This window comes from Podarcis vaucheri (genome assembly GCF_965113315.1).
Source record: "Podarcis vaucheri genome assembly, chromosome: 1".
Classification (NCBI taxonomy): domain Eukaryota; kingdom Metazoa; phylum Chordata; class Lepidosauria; order Squamata; family Lacertidae; genus Podarcis; species Podarcis vaucheri.
The window spans coordinates 35,849,041-35,871,337 of record NC_138759.1 but is presented as its reverse complement, the minus strand read 5'-3'; the positions used below and the strand labels follow the sequence as shown (position 1 = coordinate 35,871,337).

Below are 22,297 nucleotides of genomic sequence, written 5' to 3'. Positions count from 1 at the left end.
TCAAGGGATAGCTCAGTCAGTGGAGCACGAGACTCTTAATCCAAGGGTCATGGGTTTGAGCCTCATGTTGGGTGACAGATTCCTGCATTGCGGGTGGTTGGACTAGAACAGGCTTCCTCAACCTTGGCCCTCCAGATGTTTTGAGACTACAATTCCCATCATCCCTGATTACTGGTCCTGCTAGCTAGGGATCATGGGAGTTGTAGGCCAAAAAGTATCTAGAGGGCCGAGGTCGAAGAAGCCTGGACTAGAATGATCCTCATAGTTCCCTCCAATGCTATAAGTCTGTGATTCTGTGAAGTGGAGTTTGTATTTTTATTTTTGAACAGAGGAGACGTGTAGTTGAATTGCAGAATGGAAGGAGCCAGAGCCTGATAATGTGTTGGAAAGAATAATGGCAAGATGGGACCAGCGGCAGACCTTGGGGTCTCAAATTCCAGCGGCACCCTGTGCAACATTAAAAACTGGCACACACACACACACACTCCAGCCTCTTGCCTTCCATTCTACATCATTGTTGCAGCCCCCTATTGACTCAGCGCCCAAGTCCAGCCACAACGATTCATGATAGACTTCACACGCTTATAAAATCTGCAGCATTATAAACCAAGGTATGCTCCCGGCTTTTCGGTAGAAAATAGGAATATATGGAAATGAATTATTGAGTCAGCACAGAGTATGATGGTATGACCCAGTGTTTATTGACTCCTGAAACACTTTTTTCCACATTTTTCTTTTTTAAATTAACATGAACACAAAATGTGGGGAGAACAGCAAAATACCACAGAATGTTTCAGTAATCGGCCCACCTGCCAGCAACGATGACCAGCATGTAGCCTGGCAAAAGGTATGTCCAAAATGCACTCCCAGAGATTGTTGGGGAGTGAGTCACAGGTGTAAAAAGCGAAAACCAGAGAGAGAGAGAGAGAGATTTGCCAGCAAATGGATACAATTTTCATGCAAGCAAAATTAGAAATCAGTTATTATGAAAATACCAAAAATTACCTAATCAGTGGGTATGGAACAAAACATTCGTATGAGATGCAAATTAAAGACTACAATTTCTGGACTCTCCACCCCACTCCCCTGAAGTTGCTACCTCGTAGGAGCAAAGGAAACACTGGAGGAATATGAGATTACCACAAGTCTTTCGGCACAGGAAGTCTACAAATGGGCATCTAGGTTTAAAATACAAATAGCCTACTCATAGGAATAGTTCTTTTGTTTTTTAAGAAAGTTGGCATTTTTGCCCAATGTTTTTTCCACAGCAAACACAATTGCTTTGAACAGCAACATTGCCTGGTGTGTTTGATGTGCAAAGGAAACAGATTTGGAAAGGTAATTATTGGGCTGCATGCTTTTAATTGAGTCAACCATTAGACTAATCAATGAAGGCTGTAATCCTGTGCTCTTAATGGTGCACACACCATGTATTCATATAGGGAGTATTATGCTGTAACTCCACGCAATGCTGAATTGCAGTATTTGACCTCAGGTAAGAGCATCTGAGGTGAAACTCAAATGTCTAGTAATCATACTTCATTATTACTAAAGGCACTGGTATTATTTCACACCCCTTCCAGTTCCCATGTCCAATTGGCGCCGTTTGGTTGAGATACCAGCAGTGAATATTTCACTCATATAAAACTCAACCATCAATACTTTTTAGCCTGATCCAATTATTTCATTGATCTGCTGCCACCATTTCTTAATTGACCACTTAGACTGTTTGCTGAAACAGAATTCAGAACCATTCAAAACAGTTCACCCATTTTTGTAATAATCTGAACAGTATCCAAAATTTTGCATAAATATAACATCAGTAAAACATTCAAATACTTTACCACACTTACAACCATAGTTCTGAATATTCCTGCATTTTCAAGTTTTTAGATGCTTAGGAGTTAAGAAAGATGAGCACGCAGGCTGTTACTTATCTATGAGTGGTGAGGACAATACGATAATCTTTATTGTCATTGTCCCATACAGAACAACGAAACTGACAGTAGCTTTATAAAAGTGTGTGGTAACATAGTTCTTTTTCAACTGATGTGAGCTATTTATGTTATCTGTGAGGGGGGAGGTTTTATCACTCACTAGCACAGATGGGATGAATCAGCTTCTATACTTTATCTATTGAAGTCTAATTTGAGCTGATCAATTCTTTCTTAAATTAAGCAGGCTCTTTGTGTTGAAGTCACACAGCAATCCCACCAAAATGCGTAAAACACAGGAACCTGAGGACATGGAATCGTTCAGAAGCATCTTAAAATTCAGACTTCAAATATGGCAGCAAGAGAGTCCTTTTTTCCCTTAAAGAAACAACTGTTAATTTACTACAAAACATATTGCCTTTACATGCTGTGTTGTTAAGTGGCTTAATATTTATCACACACACACAGGTATGTGCTAAGACTAAGCAATGCTTAAATATTAGTCTTGTTCATGGGCTTTAGTTCTGGGAGAGCATTGTGCTTGTCTGGGAATATGATAATGGCCATTCCTTATTTAAATGTATAAAGAGTAATAGCACAAAATGAAACCACTGAAGAAAATGTTGGTCTGTATGAACAAGTAAAAAGCAAACTGCCTGTGTCAATTAAGTTTGTGGAAATATATGGAACATGGAAGAAAATATATACATATGGAAGAACAAAGCAAGGTTCACATCATTGCTATAGGTATCAATGAAATGAGTGAATTTATACTCATGTGTTGCTTGTGTTACATACTTTGGTGAAAACAATACGATTTTGAGGGAAATAACCATTGTATTGCTCCCATTCTACGCATGATCTATGGTAAGTGCTGAATGTCTAGGTTTCTGCTACAGAGAGTAAAAAAAGTTTTCTTTTCTCTCTCCTTTAAAAAAGTGAAACTAGGGTAAGAAAATTTGTGCTTGGTAATTACTAATCCTGTCTCAGCACAATTCATGGCTCAAATGCAGGAAGGAAATATTGTCCTGCAGTAATGTAAAACCTGGGACCAAGTAATTTCTCCCCACACAAATCACAACATACCCTGAAATAAAAATACACAAACATCTGACCTGCAGTGGGGATATGACTTGGCACCACAGAGACTATGAACCTTAGTCCAAAACGTTTTTACAGCATGTCTGCCTGCAAGGTAACGTACTATGATATTGCGTAGGTACAGACAGTATCGTACGTCCCATCTAACACTTTTTGCTGGCACAACAAATTTTAGGATTGAGCTGTAAAGGTTGAAGTATTGAACACACTTCCTCATAGACTCACAAACAACAGAGATTAGGTTTGAGATTCAATTGTACAATCCGAGCTCCATTAATGTCAGAGGAGAAATTAAATCAGAGATGTAAAGTGACTCAGGATGGCATTCTGTATCTGACCACAGCTATCCTGCCATGCAATTGCCAGGTCAAAAGAAACAGACAGAGTTACATTTCTATCATTCAAATTGTGGCAGTTGGAAGATCAGTTTTAAAAGAATAAAAATAAAGCTTGACTAGGTGAATTCTTGGCATATATATGCATTCAGTTTATCATCAACTTTTTTTTTTATTTAAAAAAGGTTTACAAATTTGGGTAGGAGGTGGATGCTTCGTAAAATGTGTATAGACAGATCATTCATACTTCAGAAAAAGAAGAGGAAAAAAGGGATACAGTGGACAGCTGCTCAACTGCTTCCACCTCTGTCCTGGGGCTCTAAAAGGCAGAGCAATGGAACGCTGCTGCTGCTGCTGCTTGGCTTTAGCAACATGAATAAAATCCAGGCAATTTTATGGGAAGTGGGAGGCTTATCCTTTTAGGGAGGGATTAACAATATAGGCTGGTGAAGCCAATAGCCTGTGCAGCAAAGTGACAAGGCGGCCCATCAAAGGCCCCACGTTGAACATAATGAAGTTGGCTCCTGACAGACGTGTACTGTAGTTCCGTTTTGCATCCCTGATTGCTTCTGTTGTTGCCCATCTGCAGTCTGCCAGAGAGGGATCCTTCCCATTGAACTAGAAAAACGTACATAAAGTGCAAATCAAGACTCAGGTTTCCCCAACAGTTTCGAATGCTTAGGATCTTTATTACCAGTATTGCCAACTTGGTCTTGTCATTAGCACCAGGCTTGGTGATATTCTTCACTTTCTAAAAAACAACACCTGGTGGCATTCTTCACATAAAAGGCAGGTAGAAAAGAGGGGTGCTTTATGCCAAATGGATGTGGTAGGAAGCTGCCAGGAGTACCATCACTGTAATATGCAAATGCCAGACAGTGCCCAAAAAATTAGTGCATTTCTGCAAGAAGAGAGTCCAGTAATCACCGGAAACAGACCACATCTTTGGATCTTATTGCTTGCGAAACAGTCCCGTAATCATCATTAAAAGGAATTACGTTGGGTATCCCTCTGTTCAGTCTTCGTTGAGAACTGCTTCTGTCTTCCCTGCATCTACAATGAAACATCAAATATATGATTAAATGCCAGAATACATGTTGCAGGCAGGCCAACACAGTACTTATACTGAATATCTGAGTTTATATATATTTTATATAGAGAGAGAAAATGGCAACATTCTTACTGTTCGGGTTTTTTAGTAGCAGGAATCTGAACCCAGATTTTTGAGGTCTTAACTACACCACCACATGCTTGAAAACCAAACCTGGTCTTGCTGCTTATCACAACTGTACTATTTTTCATTTTATTTTTTTTAAAAGATCTCTCAAATGCTAAATCAGCAATGAGAACTCAAGAAATCCGAGTAGGCTGAAACTAAATGTTTTGGGGAACATATGGTTGCCACCTCTCTGCATCTCTTTCCTACCTTCACAGCAAATGTTTCATTCTAAGATGATTTGTGATATGATGTCATTGTGGTTCGAATTTTCCCACCCACCCTCCATGTCATTGGCACAATGAGATCACATCATCCAGAACAGCAGCAGCAGCTACACTTTCCTTGTCTTGGTCTGGGTTCCCGCATCATATCAAGCTATATTTTAAAACAAACTATGATTTAAAGCAGGGGTCAGCAAACTTTTTCAGCAGGGGGCCGGTCCACTGTCCCTCAGATCTTGTGGGGGGCTGGACTATATTTCTTGGGGGGGGGAAATGAACGAATTCCTATGCCCCACAAATAACTCAGAGGTGCATTTTAAATAAAAGGGCACATTCTACTCATGTAAAAACAAGCCGATTCCTGGACTATCCACGGGCCGGATTTAGAAGGCGATTGGGCTGGATCTGGCCCCTGGGCATTAGTTTGCCCACCCATGGTTTAAAGTTAAAGAGTGGCATCCTGGTGCACCTTGCTCAAACATACCAGAGTCATTCCTTCCCATACTCCTGCTTCTGCCTTGCTAGAGAGGAAACAAACCAGAGTTTGGTTGATGTCATCTGAACTTGGCTTCTGGGTTGTTTTCTCCAAACAAACCACAAGTGGTAACCAAGGTTTCTTGTCTTTCCACTCATGGTTTGTTTGGAGGAAACAAACCAGCAGCCCCCAGTTCAGGGAACATGACAAGCCAAACTCTGTGTGGTCTAGCTGTGGCAGCAGGAGTAAGGCATGCGCCAGATGCTGCTTGCTCACACTAAACCATAGTTTGTTCTAAACTATGGACGGGTGTGATGTGTGAACTGGGCCATGACATATTTTGGAGCTCACTTATAAAGAACTGATATTATCTGATTTAAAGTCCAGTGGCCAATCAAGGGAAAGGCAGGCACCGTCAAAGACTGTGAGCAAACTGCTCATTCTGAAGATGCAACAGTTTCAGAGACGCTTCTTCTGCATGGGGGATAAATACTCTGACTGCATTGCCCAAATTGTGGAATGCAGACAGGCTGCTGCAATCTATACAGTACATCTTCTGGCAGAAACCTATTTTCACATATGAATTGAATTCCTGGATCAGGCCTAAGGTGAGTTCCATGTAATTAATTTTAGGGAGCTTGTAACATCACAATATAATGGGTGGCAGATTTGATGATGTCGTAAATAAATGAACATACCAACTAAATTCCTGAATTTCTTTTTGGCTTCTGCTCTTTCTTCAGCATCAAAATACCACACAGTCATGGCATACCTGTAAAGGAGAGGAAATTGATTTAAGTCTCTAAATGCTACCCTGAGAGAGGAGAAAACTACATTTTTCTCTCATATAAATAATAATAATAATAATACAGAAAGAGTGATTCACTTCAATGTTAGAAATATATTAATAAGCAGCCAAATTGGTCAGTAGGTGACAGTCTAGGCATGCACATCACAACTCTGTTCATTTGCATGCAAGGCACACAGGTATAAATAGGCAGGCAAATACAGCTGTTTTTTATGCCTTCATCTCTATCCAGTTATAGACACATCTAGAGAGTAACACAGCATACAACATGTAACCTAAGTTGTCTCTAAGTTCTGTATGGCAATATTATGAAACATGAAAATAATTGACTATAGCTATCTAGTACATTGTCTAAAGCAAAGATCACCAGGTGTCACTAACGTAAAAATGCCATCAGAAAGAACCACATGAGCAAAAATATTTTACACATGCCCAGATCAGTGAGAGCAATAATGGCAGCAGCAGCATAAACAGTGGCAAAGGGATGTGGGAAATAATGGTGGCAGCCAAAGGTTCAAGTCAACAGGAGCTTCAGACAACTACCTGCAGCCACTTCACCCCTCCTTTTGCATAAGTGATGAAATGAGCCCGGGACCACAGCTAGCCATAGTTTCCTTTTATGTCGGAACCAGGAAACTATGGTTGATAGCTTCCAAACAAGCTAGAATATGAAGTCATATGGTCTAAAGTTGGCTTCCAGATCCAGGCTTGTATGAAACAGAGTTTCCTGGTTTGGGCAGAACCAGAAGCTACAGCAAATTGTGGCTCTTGGTTGGTTGGTTGGTTGGTTGGTTGGTTTGCTTGCTTGCGCAAAGTGGGGAGCAAAACAGGTGTATGCAGGTGCCTGAAGTTTGTGCTTATTTAGGCTCATTAAATTTAGGTCTCAATCCTCCAAGCCAGGATTTACATGGAAAGCCACTGTCAACAAAGCATTTGCTATATACCTCAACCTTTATGGGGCTGTTTTGAAAGAAGTGCTTGCTTACATGCACCAGCCCTAGGTGGGTTAGAAAAATCTGCCAGCTAGAGGTACTTTTTTGAACAGGGTTGGACAACATGTTCGGCATCCAGAAGCACAATAGGAATCATATGTTGAGCCAAGAGGTCAACATTAATTTGCATAGCGCTTTACACAAAACCATGCATATGCAAATCACCGTCATTCAGGGCTTTTATTTACTCTAAATGTGAAAAAGCATTAAGTCATTTCCTCACAAATATAAAATATGGCATTAGAAGAAGCTATGGTGATAATGAATCAAAACTGTGTTTATGATGTTCATAGGCAGTTTCTTGATGGTTTTTAAATAACTCATAGTATAATTCCATCAGGGTTTTTTTAAAAATCTATTTTGATTTTGGGATTCTGGTAGATTTTTTTAAATTTAATTTATGTTGCTTTTGATTTGACGGTCTTACGTTTTATGTTATATTTAAGTTGTTTGTACACTTACTTACTGTATGCCACCCAGAGAATTTGAGATTGTAAAGTGACATACAAATGCTCTTAGTAATAAACAAGCAAGCAAACAATACAGGTTTTTGTACCTGCTAATTTCTTCAGCAAAATTCAGCTTTAATGGCTAAGCCATATTGGTCCATATAGCGCAGTTTCTTCTAGCCTGAGTGGAAGCAACTCTCCAGGTCTAAGGCAGTGCAAGAAAGGTCCTTCTGAGATCTGCTACTTTACATAATTTAACTAGAGATGCCTGGAGATGGTCTCCTGCATGTAAATTATGCAGCCTACCACACTGGACCCATTGGGAGTTCAGTGTTGCACTAAGGCACTGTTGTGTTAGGGCAAGCATTTTGGCTTGTCAGATGGAATGATTCTTCTTCTCCGCCTGGCCTGAGCCCATCTGCAGGTGGGAGGGGGGGAGAGAAGGGGAGAAGCCCTGTTGTACAAGAGGAAGTCCTTATGCAGGGCTTCCTCTGATGACTCAGATGAACCCATTTACTATTTATCACTTGAATAACAATGTTTCTCTAGGTGACGTGCAAAAGAATACACAATTAAAACAATATTCGAAATAAGCAAAATCAATAAAGTCCACTGAACCACAATCCAGTCATAAAATCAACAGAGTGGGGCAACCAATTCACTATCAACAGAGCACCCATCCAACAACTAAAACCAATCAATTGCTGTCTATCTTGGGAGCAAGGACATAAAAATGCAAAATATCCATGGATGGATATCCAATCCTCCAGGGCAGATTTGGAGAGCACACAGGAAATGGGGAGAGGCAGGGGTAGCCTGGGTGCCAGAATTGAAGTCCATTCCACTCACAGATGCCACAACTGGGTATCATCCAATGGTTGTTTTTTTTTTAAAAAAAAAACTCACATCTTCTTTACCTTGTTGCATAGGAGGGCTGCACTTCATGTGGGTTCCTTCGATCTGACCAGAAAAAAAGTAATCTGTCGAACAGAGGTTCAACGTCTGCTACGTAGGACTTGCCCTCCGGGAATATTCGTAGAATTCCACCATGTAGCTTGAGAGAGAGAGAGAGAGAAAGAGAAAGAAAAAGGAAGAGGATTCATTTTTAAACTTAAGAAAATTTAAGATATGATTGTGAATCATAAGTGTTTGAGAAACAGAAGGGGAGATTTAATGTAAAGTAAAAGGAAAAATATTACTGGGAGGAGAAGCACCGTTAATGGGCTTAGGAATGACTGACTGACTCAACAGGATAAATACAGAAGTATACCACTGTTTAGGCACATGATAGAAAAGAAACAGCTTTATTTATTCTTTCTTTTTATAGAATGCTTGTCTTATCATTTGTGGAGTTGTTTGGTTTTCTTTTCTTTCTTTTTTTAAAAAGGTTGCCGCCTCCTGTTGGGTTCGTTGTAACTTGCAAGCTAGGCATGATTCTTGAGACTATTTCAAAGTGTACACTTGCATATACGGTTGTTTCTCTTCAGATCCCACCCCTCCCCATAAGCTTCCATGTGGGACACTGTTGTAAAAGTAAAATCTAGTTTGTTAAAAGTGCCAAGGAGGCTCCTATGACCCTCACAGAGCAACAATTCACAGAGTTCCCGGAGAAGAGAGATTGGTTGCAAAACCACTCTGATAACTGTAGCTCTCTGAGGGGAAGCAACATCTCCTAACAACTCTCAGCACCCTTAACAAAGTACAGTACCCAGTTTTCTCCGGGGGGAGCCATGGCTGTTTGAAGTGATATGACATGGCTTTAAATGCATAGCACAGATGGGGCAAGAGTTTCCTCACTGTTTTGTCTCTGCTACGCCAAACCAGGGGGCTTTATTTACCCCACTCCTCTCTGTTTATTTATTGCTCTCAGGCTTGTTACTGGCACTTACACAGCAGCCCAACTGTAAGCCATGGGGCACAACCACAGGCCTGTCACTTTGGTTGAGAGTTTTACTTCACAAGGAGCGTGGGAAGCATCAATGGAAACGGCAGGTACATTTTCCTCCTGGGAAATGCCAAAACTTGGATGAAGAGTCTAACTACGCAGACATCAAAGCCGTCTATGTTCCCACAATCTGCCAGCCAACCAAGTGGAGAGGCAGCAGCAACCTGTGCTGCCTTAAGGCCTTTTAAAAACATGGTGGAGTTTAGAAGCATTTTCCAGCCGCCTCTGAGCTCCCAGAATAAGTCCAGGTTGACACATTTCAATAGGGGATTGCAGCCAATTATAGCTCCTGATGAGCTACATATACGATACTTGTGTTTGCCACTTGTAGACACTTTTGTGTATACTTAAGGGGGAAAAAAAACATTTTAGGGAATTGGTCCTAATAATATGGCAGCTTGCAAGTTATAATGAGTCCCCCAGGAGGCAGCAACTCATTTAACTCGCTCGGGCAATTTATATACTACTTATATTTAAACAAAACTCTAAGCAGAAAAGAGTTCTAAGAAAATGTAGTCCGGGTTCTTCTATTGCCTACTCAGAGGGTTTGGGATCTTACTGGCTTGGTTTGCACATCAATGGTTTACCACGATCACACCTTTATGGTCTATTTCGCTCCTTGAAGCCACAAATGCCTGGCTTTGTGTTATGTCCGAATCAGGGATCATGGCTTGTTTTGTTCCCAAGAAACCACAATCAGTAGCTGAGTTTGTTCTTGGATTACTGAGCTGGAGTCTTGCAGCAAACAAACCACAATCCCCAGTTCAGCTGCAAAACTAAGCCAGGGATTGTGCTTTGCTTCTTCCCAGGACAAGAGAATAGAAGTGAGCAATGTTTTACCACAATGTGCAAGCTGGGCCATTCTGTCAATATCGCCTTGTCAGTCACGAGGGCTGGGCACTGCTATTGACTGTAGAAGACATTTTTTTTCCAGATTCAGGGCTTTGAAAATTGATGTTTTTGACAGATCCTAAGGGCACAATGCCAACGCATTTCTCTTCAGGTACATCATGGCAAACTGCTTCCAAGCCCTGAACAGGTATGTTAGCGAATACACTGCTATTTATGAGGTTTAGACTAAGGCATGGAGGGCGAGGCATACCCAATAATGAAAAAATACAAGTTTGCACAACCTCCTTCTGCATAACGCAAGACCAAAAAAAATCCCTCATAAGCACAATTGCTCCTTTAGCATTCTTTAAATGTTGTTTCATTGGAGGGAGGGATAGTTCAAAGGATGAGAGGACTACAAACTATCCTGTGATTCTTTATGCAATCTACTTCAGCTGCCAAGAGCACATTTGTTTCTTTGCGGTGTTGTTTTGTTTTCATCAGGCTAAAACCTTCATTATTCATCTCTTTAAACCCTCAGCCCAGAACCTCCAAATAACTACTTGCCTTCCAAAAATCGTGTGTCAAATGGAAATAAAAAGAATGCAACAAGGAAATAAATTTTAGCTTCAGGTTTTCCCTGTGCTCACTGTAAACAGTGGGTATGTATCCAGTAACAAAACGGTGTTATGGTTCAGTTGCTTCCAAACCTAGTGCCCTCCTGGTGTTTTTGACTACAACTCCCATTTGGTGTGCCAGATGAGGCTGAGAGAAGTTGTCGTCTGAAACATCTGGATGTGCTAGATTGGGGAAGTCTGGCTTAGGCCAGGAGCGGATGGCCAGGGGAAGCGTCACAGCTGGCAACACATCATGGCAATGGTGGCACTGCCACATTCTGGGGTGGGGTGGAGCAGTGCATCAGTGATGTCCTACCTTCGAATCCCAGTTCTTGTTCAGGTAGTAAATACAGGTGATACAGCGCCCATCGCCATTGGGATTGTCTACATGACGCACATAGCCAGTTCCATTTCCAGGGTAGCAGGCTACCATTGCCTAAGCGATGAAATGCAAAGAGAATGAACATTGGTTAGATTTTTCTTCATGGATGTTTTATTGTTTGTTTTTTTGAAGAAAATACTTAAAATGCACAGACAGCAAACATCAATAGAATGCTCACCATAAAACTGTTGAGAGAAACATATACCCCACCCTCGGAATCAATGATAATTGACACAGAAGCAAGCAAAGCACTTAACACAAACTGAAATCAAGAGGATACCAAACTGAGACGAGAAAACCAATATGAACGAGATAAAATGGCAATAAGGGGATAAGGTAGAAGAGAAATGGATAAAATATTTGCAGATACCAATAGAATTAAGTGCAGATTTTTTTAATTAAAAAATGAATAAACAACCCCCCCAAATAATGTTTCTGCTTTTTTCTTAAACTTTCTATTTACTCTTTTTTGCCATGACCCAAACAACAATGCCAAGCTTTTCACCCACTGATCACAGACTGATTTCTGTAGGTGCCAACAAGATTATTCACCCCCCCCCCATTCTCCTGTAAAATCAATGCTCTTAAGAAGCAATGCTCCTGGATGAAGAATGTGAAACTCATTCTCATTTCAACTGTTTCGTTAATAATTGTAAGCTGGAGATTAGAAGCAGGTGAAACTGAGGAATAGTCAATCAAGTGCCGGCAGAGACCTTAAAAATACATTTTTAAAATTCCGCAGCATTAGTGAAGGAATGGTTGGTCCAATCATACATGAAGTTGTCCCATCTGCACATGCACACCCACCCCACCCGAAATTCAAGCAAGCACCGTGTAAGCACAGGTTGTTGGTGTATGGTCACTTTCTAGTCCATTCTGGTGCTACAGTGCTCGGGTTCAAGGGGCCAAACTAGACATTCCATGAAAATGCTTGTACTGACAGTGGCAACTACCTTTCCATCACTGCCAAAATCGTGATGCATTTGAAGCAGACCAAGAGGAGGGAAGTGGCATGAAGGGGCAATGTGAAGCAGAAACCTATCATGCATACAGTTTTTCTTACTCACATTAGAACATAATAAAGAGTCCTGCTGGACAAGGGCAAGGACCAATCTGGTCTAGCTTCCTGTTCTCACAGTGGCTAACTAGATGCCTATGGGAAGCCCAAAAGCAGGACTCATGTCCAACAGTCCTCTCCCCACTTGAAATTCCCAGCAATTCAGAGGCAGGCTGCCTCCACAGTGGAGACAGAATGCAACCCTCAAGGCTAATAATTGCCAATAGCTCTATCCTCCAAAAATTACTCCAAAGCTGCTTTTACTGGTGATAACAGGAACTAGAGGCTTTGGTATATATATATTTCTGTGTAATGTCTAGTTCTCAGCCCTAAGTTATTCAAGTGATTTTCAAACGACACAATCCACTAGGAAGTTCTCCTGAGCAAATCCCATTGAAATGAATGGCAGGTGTGCAGAAGCACTTGCATAGATCACTTTCATTTTACTGGGACTTTCCAAGGAGAACTTTCAAGTTGAGAACTTTCAGGGTGTGGTTTCAGAGTACAGGACTGAGAGTTGGCCAGGCCTGGATAACAACAGGCCATGTTTTCATGTGGGGAAACAGGCTGTAATGGTGATGCTCTAAAAAGATTATCTCCATTTTCATTATCTGCCCCTGAGTTTGCCATATGTCCCTTATCCAAAGGAGCGTTTCTAAATGCTTTCCCACAGCCACTTATTTCAGGTACCATAATCACATACTGTTCTCTCATACTCTCTCATTTTCTTTTAAAGTGCTGAAGTGATACAGTTTCCTTCTTTCAGGATGCTTTATATCTAAACGCCTTGAGGGGAGCAAATCTCCACAGCCTGAGGTCGCGCTTGGCTCCTTTGCTGAGCTTTCCAAACCTATCAGACTGCGATGACATGGTCTATGTGTCTGCTGTCTGAGGCTGAGCTACAGAACTGGCCAAAACATACTGTATTACACTTCTTGTTCTGAATATTTCCAAAACACCGTTAGTCCTCATTTTGTTTAGTTTACCACACCAACAAATTTGAAACACCCACCATAAAGCGCAAGTGAAGACAACAAGGGAGAATGCATGTTGCATTCCAGGTGGGCAGGAAACGGAGGTTCTTCACGGCACGTACTCATTCAGTCTGCTTTTACAACTGGAACAATATTGGAGGCCGGAGGCTGTCATTCCTGATTATCTTAATTACCACCACTTGCTGGAGGCCAAGTGTCTCCTAATCTGGAGAGGCAGGTGTCCATAGTTACAAGGGGAAATTCTCACCTCACTCTCTGTGGGGGAATGGGCACCGCTACTCACCTGGAAGCCCCTGGGTCGGAGGCAGGTGGTGCCACAACCTGGTGAGGAAGCTTTGAAGTAAGATGCAATGGGAGTAACCATAGATCAGTGGAAGAGTGCATGCACTGCATGAAGATGCTCCCAGGTTCTATAGTTCTGCTCTATTCTGCCTCAGTCAGACCACACCAGGAATACCATGCCCAGTTCAGGGTGCCGCCATTTAAGAAGGATATTGCCTAGCTGGAATGTGTGCAGAGGAAGGCAACCAAGATGATCAAGGGTCTGGAATCCTAGTCATATGAGGAACAGTTGAAGGTGGTGGACTTTCCTTCCTTGGAGGTTTTTAAGCAGAGGTTGGATGGCCATCTGTCATGGATGCTTTAGTTGAGATTCCTGCATTGCAGGTGGTTGGGCTAAATGACCCTTGGGACACCTTCCAGCTCTATGATATGCCTTGCATCTGCAGTTAAAAGACTGAGGTGGCAGGTGATGTGAAAGACCTCCACCTGAGCTAGTATGCAATTAACCTGACCTGGTGTAAGGCAACTTGATATGTATTCTCTATCTTCTTCAAACACATACTATTTCCATTACCACAAATGTTCTCTCACTAGATAATATAATTTATAGAGAGGAGGACTTGATTGCCAGTAGTTTGGTAACAGGTTAAAAAAGTATTATTATTATTATTATTATTATTATTATTATTATTATTATTTATACCCCGCCCATCTGGCGGGGTTTCTCCAGCCGCTCTGGGTGGCTTCCAACAAAATATTAAAATACAGTAGTGCATCAAACATGGTTTTCATCTACTTGTACTGATTGGTGAAAATATGAATAAATTAATATATGTACCATTGGATATCTTGGGCCAATATAGGGCAGCATACAGCTCACCGGCTATACAAAGGAAACGGTCTTGGCATAGTGCCATGTCCATTCAACGATACTTCATACAGTCCTGCCCAGAGAGATATTATTGGTTTCATATTTTAAACCCTCGGATTTAGAACACAAGAAAGGAAACAGCAGGCAAAACATCTCTTCCACCCTTCCTTTCGTCCCCACCGCCACATAAAAACACAATTGGTGGTTTAGTTACACAAGCCTCTCTCTCCAATTCTGGTTGAAATTCATCAAAGAATGCTTGCAATACAGAGAGCAAAGCAAATTAATGATAAAAAAGATATTGGCAATTAATTGGTAGCGGATGCCTTGCTTTATTTGTTCTAGACACATATACATAAAAACAGAAACACTGGACGTTTTGCAACATGGAACAGACAGTATGTTGCTTTTAATCAAAAGCAAGATAAAATCACCAGCAATTATAGGTTTATAATAAATCCAGTTCACATGTTTCTGCATAGGTTGCTAGCTGAACAGATGTTTGGCACTCTAAACCTTGGCTGTGCTGATTATGCATTGGAGGAGGGCCTCAAGTTCAGCTCCCCTGAACAGATGACAGGTGCATTCAAAGTGAACCAGCTGGTGTGGCGATTGCACACTGAGATCCAAATCTGCAAGGATCATCGTAAAGTGCGTGAACCATTTTTAACCCTGTGTAGGAGCCAATCAAGAAGGCAATACATGCGTGAGAGTCTGTTGAGAGGCACGGATTAGCCTTACTGGAACATGGTTTGCATGTTGTTTGCTCTCAAGAGATCAGGTTCTTTTTTATAATAATAATAATAATAATAATAATAATAATAATAATAATAATAATAATGCAGTCCAGCTAATGATGAGCAGCTGGAAACCTCACAGAGTCAAGGTGCTGTAGTGGTTAGAGTGCCAGACTAGGAACTTGAGAGACACAGGTTCAAAACCCTACTAAGCCACAGATACAAACTCTAGTGTTCAAAAGCCTTTGCCATAAATATATTTGTGAAGTTTATGAAGCTCTGTGGGTAACATTGGTCCAATCACCATCTCTTCAGCTTAATTTACCTCACAGGGTTGTTGCAGGAATAAAATTGGAGGGGGCATGCATCCTACCCGAGATTTTAAGAGGGAAGCACACATTTGCTGTTTTTACTAGGAGTTATCAATCAACTGTATCAGCACAGCTAGAAAAATGTTGCAAGACACTATTCCAAATGGCTTTGGATTTATGTCATTAAGGGGTAGGGTTTTGCACCTACTACACTGGGTTTTAAAAAAACAACTTCCTGTTGAATTTGCAATGGGACTTTAATGGGAAACTATAACTATTTTCTGATCCAAAACCAAGAGGTAGGTTATATGTTTAAATATATAAATATATATGAATAAATGGTTAGAATAACGCACCCCAAAAATCCTTATGTTAAAAAGTGACAGCTCAGGCAGCATAATGTGAAGAAGAAGAAGAAGAAGAAGAAGAAGAAGAAGAAGAAGAAGAGGAGGAGGAGGAGGAGGAGGAGGAGGAGGAGGAGTTTGGATTTGATATCCCGCCTTTCACTCCCTTTAAGGAGTCTCAAAGCGGCTAACATTCTCCTGTCCCTTCCTCCCCCACAACAAACACTTTGTGAGGTGAGTGAGGCTGAGAGACTTCAAAGAAGTGTGACTGGCCCAAGGTCACCCAGCAGCTGCATGTGGAGGAGCGGAGATGCAAACCTGGTTCCCCAGATTACAAGACTACCGCTCTTAACCACTACACCACACTGGCTCTCCAGTGGCTCTCTGTGAGTGGAGAAGAAGGGCTGAAACATTATATACTTTCCACCAACCCCTAGATGAAGGTTTAAACAATCATAGAATTGTATAGTTGGAAGGAACCCAGAGGGTCATCTAGTCCAACCCCCTGCAATGCTGGAATCTCATGTATCCATGACAAAAGGGCCATCCAACCTGTGTTATAAAACCTCCAATGAAGGAGAGTCCACCACTTTCCTAGGGCGTCCGTTCCTCAGAAGACGCATTTTGAGGCTGATGGAATACCACCTAAGTTACTGGAACAATGTAAGCTCACCTGTGTCTGAGAAAGACCCCGTCCTGCCCAAAAACAACCCAAAGCACTTTCTCCACTTTCCCCTGTTGCTTTTGTTTAAAGAATGCCCCCCCCCCTTTTTAGGCCCCAGGATTGACTGGAGAAATGACCTGTTTTCTCACTGGCTTTCTTGAGAAAAGTTGGTTCATTTCCAGGTGAATTTAAGAGCAGGGGTGGGGTAGGGGGCAGAGATCTTTTCCATCTCTTATCTTGGTGGCAGGATCCTGCTCCGAGCTTGGGAGTGGGTGGGATGTAATTTCAGGGGTTAGAAATGAATAAAATAGATTTAAAAAAATTAAAAGTTTGCCCCCTCAAACTGGCTGTGTATTCTCACTTTGCATTTTCATCACAGAGCAAAAGTCTGAAGGCTTTTTTTTGGGGGGGGGGAGATAAAGGCTGAGAGAAACGCTCAAGCCACAGAATTGTGATTTTTGCTCACAGTCTGCTCTAATTATCAAAACAATTAATCTTTCTTTTGTGAGAAGGGTGTTGTCTTACTCTTTAGCCCCTTCCTGCCCCTCCACCCTTCAACTTATATTGTGATGGATATTTATCTGCAAGCCTCCTAACTCCTCCTGCCCTCTCATTAGGCTCCTTCCTGGGTTCCTGAACATTTAAACTTCTTGTTTTCCCTTTTTAAATCGCATGCAGCAGATGTTCCCATTTTCTCCCCCCCCCCCAAAGTGCCTATAATTTAAGAACTGATCAACTGGACACAGAAAGCAGCCCATGCCATCACAAGCCGACAATGCAAGAGGCTGTTGAAAACTAATTATTTTCCTGCGCGGGGGGGGGGGGGAGTCAGGAGCCAGCCTCCAATTAGCAAGAGCAAACACTCCGGGTGCATCAATGTATATAGATATATAATATATATGTATGTCTATACACACACACATGTTTCAGTGGAAGCTCTTTCGGTTCAGGGAGACTTCCTCAAACTGCTGTGTGTGTGATCTGGCTCCTTGCCAGCTAGATGATGGCTTAATGACAGTGCTACGTGCAGAGCGTGAGGCTATCAGCAATCAAACACAAACTTCACTCTAGAGTACACTTCACAGAGAAACGGTCGAGGGAAGGGAAAGCACATAGAAAACATACAGCGCTTCTCAGTTCTGATTCTTGCTGAAGGCTCCCCCCTCCCCACCCTACTATCCCCAGACAAGAACGTACACACAAAAAACCCTTTCATTCCCTTGCCTCTCGCATTCATCCAGAGCTGAATGCAAGGGGATACATACAGTGAGTTGATATAGTTTTTATTATTATTATTAATTTATATACCACTTAATATGCAAAATCCCTAAGCGGTTAACATACAACAAAGTAAGACAATTAAACAGAAAAGAAAAATGGATACACAACACTTAAAACTCAAAATACAAAGAAATGCATTGGTAAAAACATCCTATGCCTTTTTAAAATGTGTTTTTGTAGGGGGGGCTATTGGGTTGTTATTTTTATTATGTATTTTGTGGTTTTATATCTTGATTTTATTCTGTGAACAGCCCTGAGACACCCCCCCCCAGGTATAAGGCAGTATATAAATTCAACCAATCAATGAATCCAGAAAAGCCATCAAGAAAACATTCAGTTTAATGTCAATAAATAATAAAACAGAACAGTGTGAAGAATCTTATGAGCCAGAAAACACCTGCATAAAGAGATGGGTGGGTCTTCAAGGAGGTGTTTAAAGCTTTCCATTCATTCTGCATCATGAACAGCACATGGAAGGGTGGCCCAGAGAGTGGGCAGAATTCTGACCAGTGGCCATGTTAACTGGGGTGGATGAGAGTCCAGTAAGAGCTGAAATGACACAGTTTCCTCAGTCCTGGTTTAAAAGATAAATTCACCAACGGGATTTGGACTGCCCTCAGAGCATCCTCTGTGGAATCCCTTAACCTCAGCAGTGCTTACAACAACCTTGTGGTGTTGGCCAGTGTCGTTTTCCTAACGTCACAGGTAGGTGGTTGAGGTTGAAAGAATGGTGTCTTGCATGAATAGTGCTTCTATCCTGCTCCTGAGCCAACGAGATCAACTAGCGACCCCAGAATGATGGCCTTCTGAGTTGCAGCACATTCACTTGCCTGAGTCATCTGCTCTGAAGACACCTTAGTGCATTATGCCTTGTTTGCAGTGCTTTATGGGTTTGGAAAGAATATTCACTGTATAAGGAAAACTTGTGACGGGCCTTCCCTAATACGGTGGTACCTTGGGTTAAGAACTTAATCCGTTCTGGAGGTCGGTTCTTAACCTGAAACTGTTCTTAACCTGAGGTACCACTTTAGCTAATGGGGTCTCCCACTGCCGCTGGAGCACAATTTCTGTTCTCATCCTGAAGCAAAGTTCTTAACCCAAGGTACTATTTCTGGGTTAGCAGAGTCTGTAACCTGAAGCGTCTGTAACCTGAAGTGTCTGTAACCTGAGGTACCACTGTACCAGGAAGCAGTCTATTTGAGTGGGGGTTGGTGTGTCTCTAAGGACTGTTTGCCAGTTCCTCACTTCCAAGAGTCATATCCTCACCAAACATCTAAAAGGCATTCTTATATCACCCACCGTTATGGCTTCCTTCAAAGAATCCTGCGAGCTGTAGTTTAAGGGTGCTGGGAACAGTAGCTCTGTGAGGGCATCTCTTAACAACTCTCAGCACCCTAAAAAAATTATTTTGCCCAGAATTCCCTGAGGGAAGCCGTGGCTGTTAAGGTGGTACAAGAAGGCTTTAAAGGTATGTGATCTTCTCCCTGTTTCAACACGGAATAGAGTCATAACCTTAAAAGGAATCTGCTTCAGGTTATTTTAAGTATATCTATATATGTGTAAGTTATATCTATACAGCAGCAGGGAAATGTGTGGTTGCGGAATTTTTCAGCAGTCCCTGCAAGCATTTAGAACTTTATAATTCTGTTTTATTAATCACCCAACAGAATACTGGCACAGCTGATGTATCAATTAATTAATGCCTTCTGGGGTGCCATTTAAAGTAAATATGCATACCTAGAGATGGCAACATGAGGTTTTATGTTTAAAAACCACTGGCCCTGATCTGGTTCTAGTAACATAAATACAGTAATTAATTGATAAAAGTCCCACTTGACAAGGACCTGTCCTCCCTGTTTTTTGTAAAGTGTAAGGCACATAGAAGATGGTGCTATATGTCCGTAAGAAGTAGGAAAAGTGTGTTTTATCAGCAATATCACCAAACTGAAACTAAAGCATCAGAGATTTTCAGTCTGGTTTTAAAAAGGGTAAGTATGCCCCGTCCTCCTTTGATCCTATAAGCTTTCCTGCACCTCTTTGAATGTATGCAATCCACAAATGCGAAACAAACAAACAAACAAAAACCAGCACAGGAATTGTTTGCGTTTAAGTGCCACCCTGGGGAGGGTCCCAGCCAATTATTTCATTTGCAGCTCCAGTCACAGGAACCTAAGAATCTGCCTTATACCGAGTCAGATCAATAGCTCATCAGTGTAGCCTACGCTGGAATCCTGGAGAGGGGCTGCTATAGCCAGACAGGACTGTCTCCCAGCCCTACCTGGGGATACTATAGCAACAGTGCTCCCTTGCAAGTAGATCTGCTGGTAGGTCAGAGGTATAGCTCCACTGGCAGACTGAAGCTGGGTCTATTCCCACCAGCAGATGCACCCAGGAGCAGGAGGAAGAAGATGCTTTGTGATGTCTGGTCCACTCCCTGGCAGCATTTCTACTTAGGAGGAAGGGGATAGCCATTGCATGCAGATTTCCATGCTTCAATCTGCTTCTGAGTAGGACTGCAGGCCTGGAAGGGGCCCCATGTCCAGATGTCATTGAAACATCACTAGATTATCTTCTATTAGGTCATTTTCCATAGGAGAACTCCACCAGGTAGTTCTCCATATGAGACAGATGCTCGCAGGTAACAGTACAGATTAATATATGGGGTGGGTGGGGACAATTGGTCTCAATGTGCCTAAATGATGGCAATGTTTTTTTGTTACTGAATATTCCCCAGTTAATACAAATTACCAAAGATTTCTTATGTTTTGTTTTAAGAAATGAAGTCATGCCTGATTCACCTGTGGATGCCATGGAAGTGAATCACTAGAAGGCTCAGGGCACACAGTTAACAGCCAGGTGAGGGAGAGAGAAGAAAAAAGGAGGTCTCTGTTGACCCCATGCCAATCACTCTCCAGATGTGTAGGATCATGGAACATGCACAGAGTCTTAATTCAGCAAAGCAGAAACTTGGAGGGAAAAAATACAAAAATGCAAAGGAAAAAAACAAACCCGCAAGAACAAAATGACAATCCAATTGCTCGACTTTGAAATATTCAGATTCAGGAAGCAATATAAGTTCAAAGTAATTCCCAAGGGCTTCTTGTGATTGATTATCATTAATCACTTCAGAGGTGAAAACCCAAGGAAAGTAAGTGATTTTTCAACAAGCTAGTGGCAAGAGTTCAAAAGCAAATCAAGATTGGATGATGCCTGAAACAGTACTTTAGCCACAGGCCAAGATTACTGAACATACCAAAATCCGACACCAAATTCTGCACATAGTAAAGTGCACACAAGAAACCACAGAAGTTCATATTTGCACAATTATTCTAGGAAAATGCTCCATCCAACAATTGCATGATGCACATGGCTAACAATTAATTTGTATTTTATTTTTAAAGGTGGATCCAAGTTCCTGAGATTTAAATGGCAAAATATATGTACCTGTGCAATTGAGAATGGCCACATGCATAATTAACTACAGAAGAAGCTGCTGGGAAAGGACTGGGCCTCCCTTCTCTGTGTGAAGTAATTGGACTGTTTCATTGTACAGGCAATGGGCACAATTGAGGTGATGTGTGCTTCTTTCTTTCTAAGCTTAGGTACGAAAAGTACATGAGTTTACATACACAAGCATTAATCAACTCTAACTCACTTTCCTCAAAAGTTTCTTTCCTTAAAATTCAGTTTCTTCCACAAAAACCCATCTGGTTTTTGAGAGTCGTATATTGGTCCATCTGGTACTTTTTGCCACTGCATCCTCATTCTTGCTAGTCTTCCAGTCAAAAATAGGGAACCTGCAGCCTTCCAGGCATTGTTGGACTGCCTCCCACCATCCCTTACCATTGGATATGCTTGCTGGAACTGATGACAGTTGGGGGGTCTAAAATAACCTGAAAGACCACAGGTTCCACAGCCCTCATATATTCCATCCCCGACATCATTATTTGCATTTTTTCCATCCATGTTCTTAAGGTCCAACCATAAGCCTCTTTTGAAAATACGTCATACTGATTTCAATGGGATTTACTTTACCAGTTATATCTTTACATGGGAAGGACCCAAATAACATCTGATCTCTGTATGACACACACTGCACATTTCTGCAGCTCCATGAATGTTAGAATGATATACAAGTCACCTATCATCATCATCAATTACATTTATATCCCACCTTCAAGGAAATTTAAGGAGGAATGCATGGTTCTCCCCGCAATCCGTTTTATCTTACACCAACCCTGTGAGGTAGGTTAGGTTAACAAAGGACTATCAAGAGTCCAAGCATTACTGTCTAGTCTCTAGTCTCCGATCATGAGCTTATTATAGAGTCTAGTGTGACTACAAAACAGAACCTAGGATAAAGGTATGTTCGTGGCTATACAGTTAGAAGCAGGCTTAGGATCATTCTCAAGGGTACCCCTTTACTTTCTCCCCTATAAAGGGGGA

General features: G+C 41.6%; 1 protein-coding gene across 2 annotated transcripts in view; it reads right to left on the bottom strand.

Annotated features, from left to right (window-relative positions):
- Positions 1-679: 679 nt before the first annotated feature.
- Positions 680-22,297, bottom strand: part of EGLN3 (egl-9 family hypoxia inducible factor 3) — a 39,942-nt gene continuing 18,324 nt past the window's right edge. For both annotated transcript variants that reach the window (XM_082213761.1, XM_082213762.1), the window contains exons 2-5: positions 11,244-11,363; positions 8,452-8,588; positions 5,984-6,057; positions 680-4,423 (exon numbers count right to left, since the gene is read on the bottom strand). In XM_082213761.1, the coding sequence (XP_082069887.1) occupies positions 4,386-4,423; positions 5,984-6,057; positions 8,452-8,588; positions 11,244-11,363 (369 nt within the window). In that variant the 3' untranslated portion in view covers positions 680-4,385. The remainder of the gene's footprint in view (positions 4,424-5,983; positions 6,058-8,451; positions 8,589-11,243; positions 11,364-22,297) is intronic.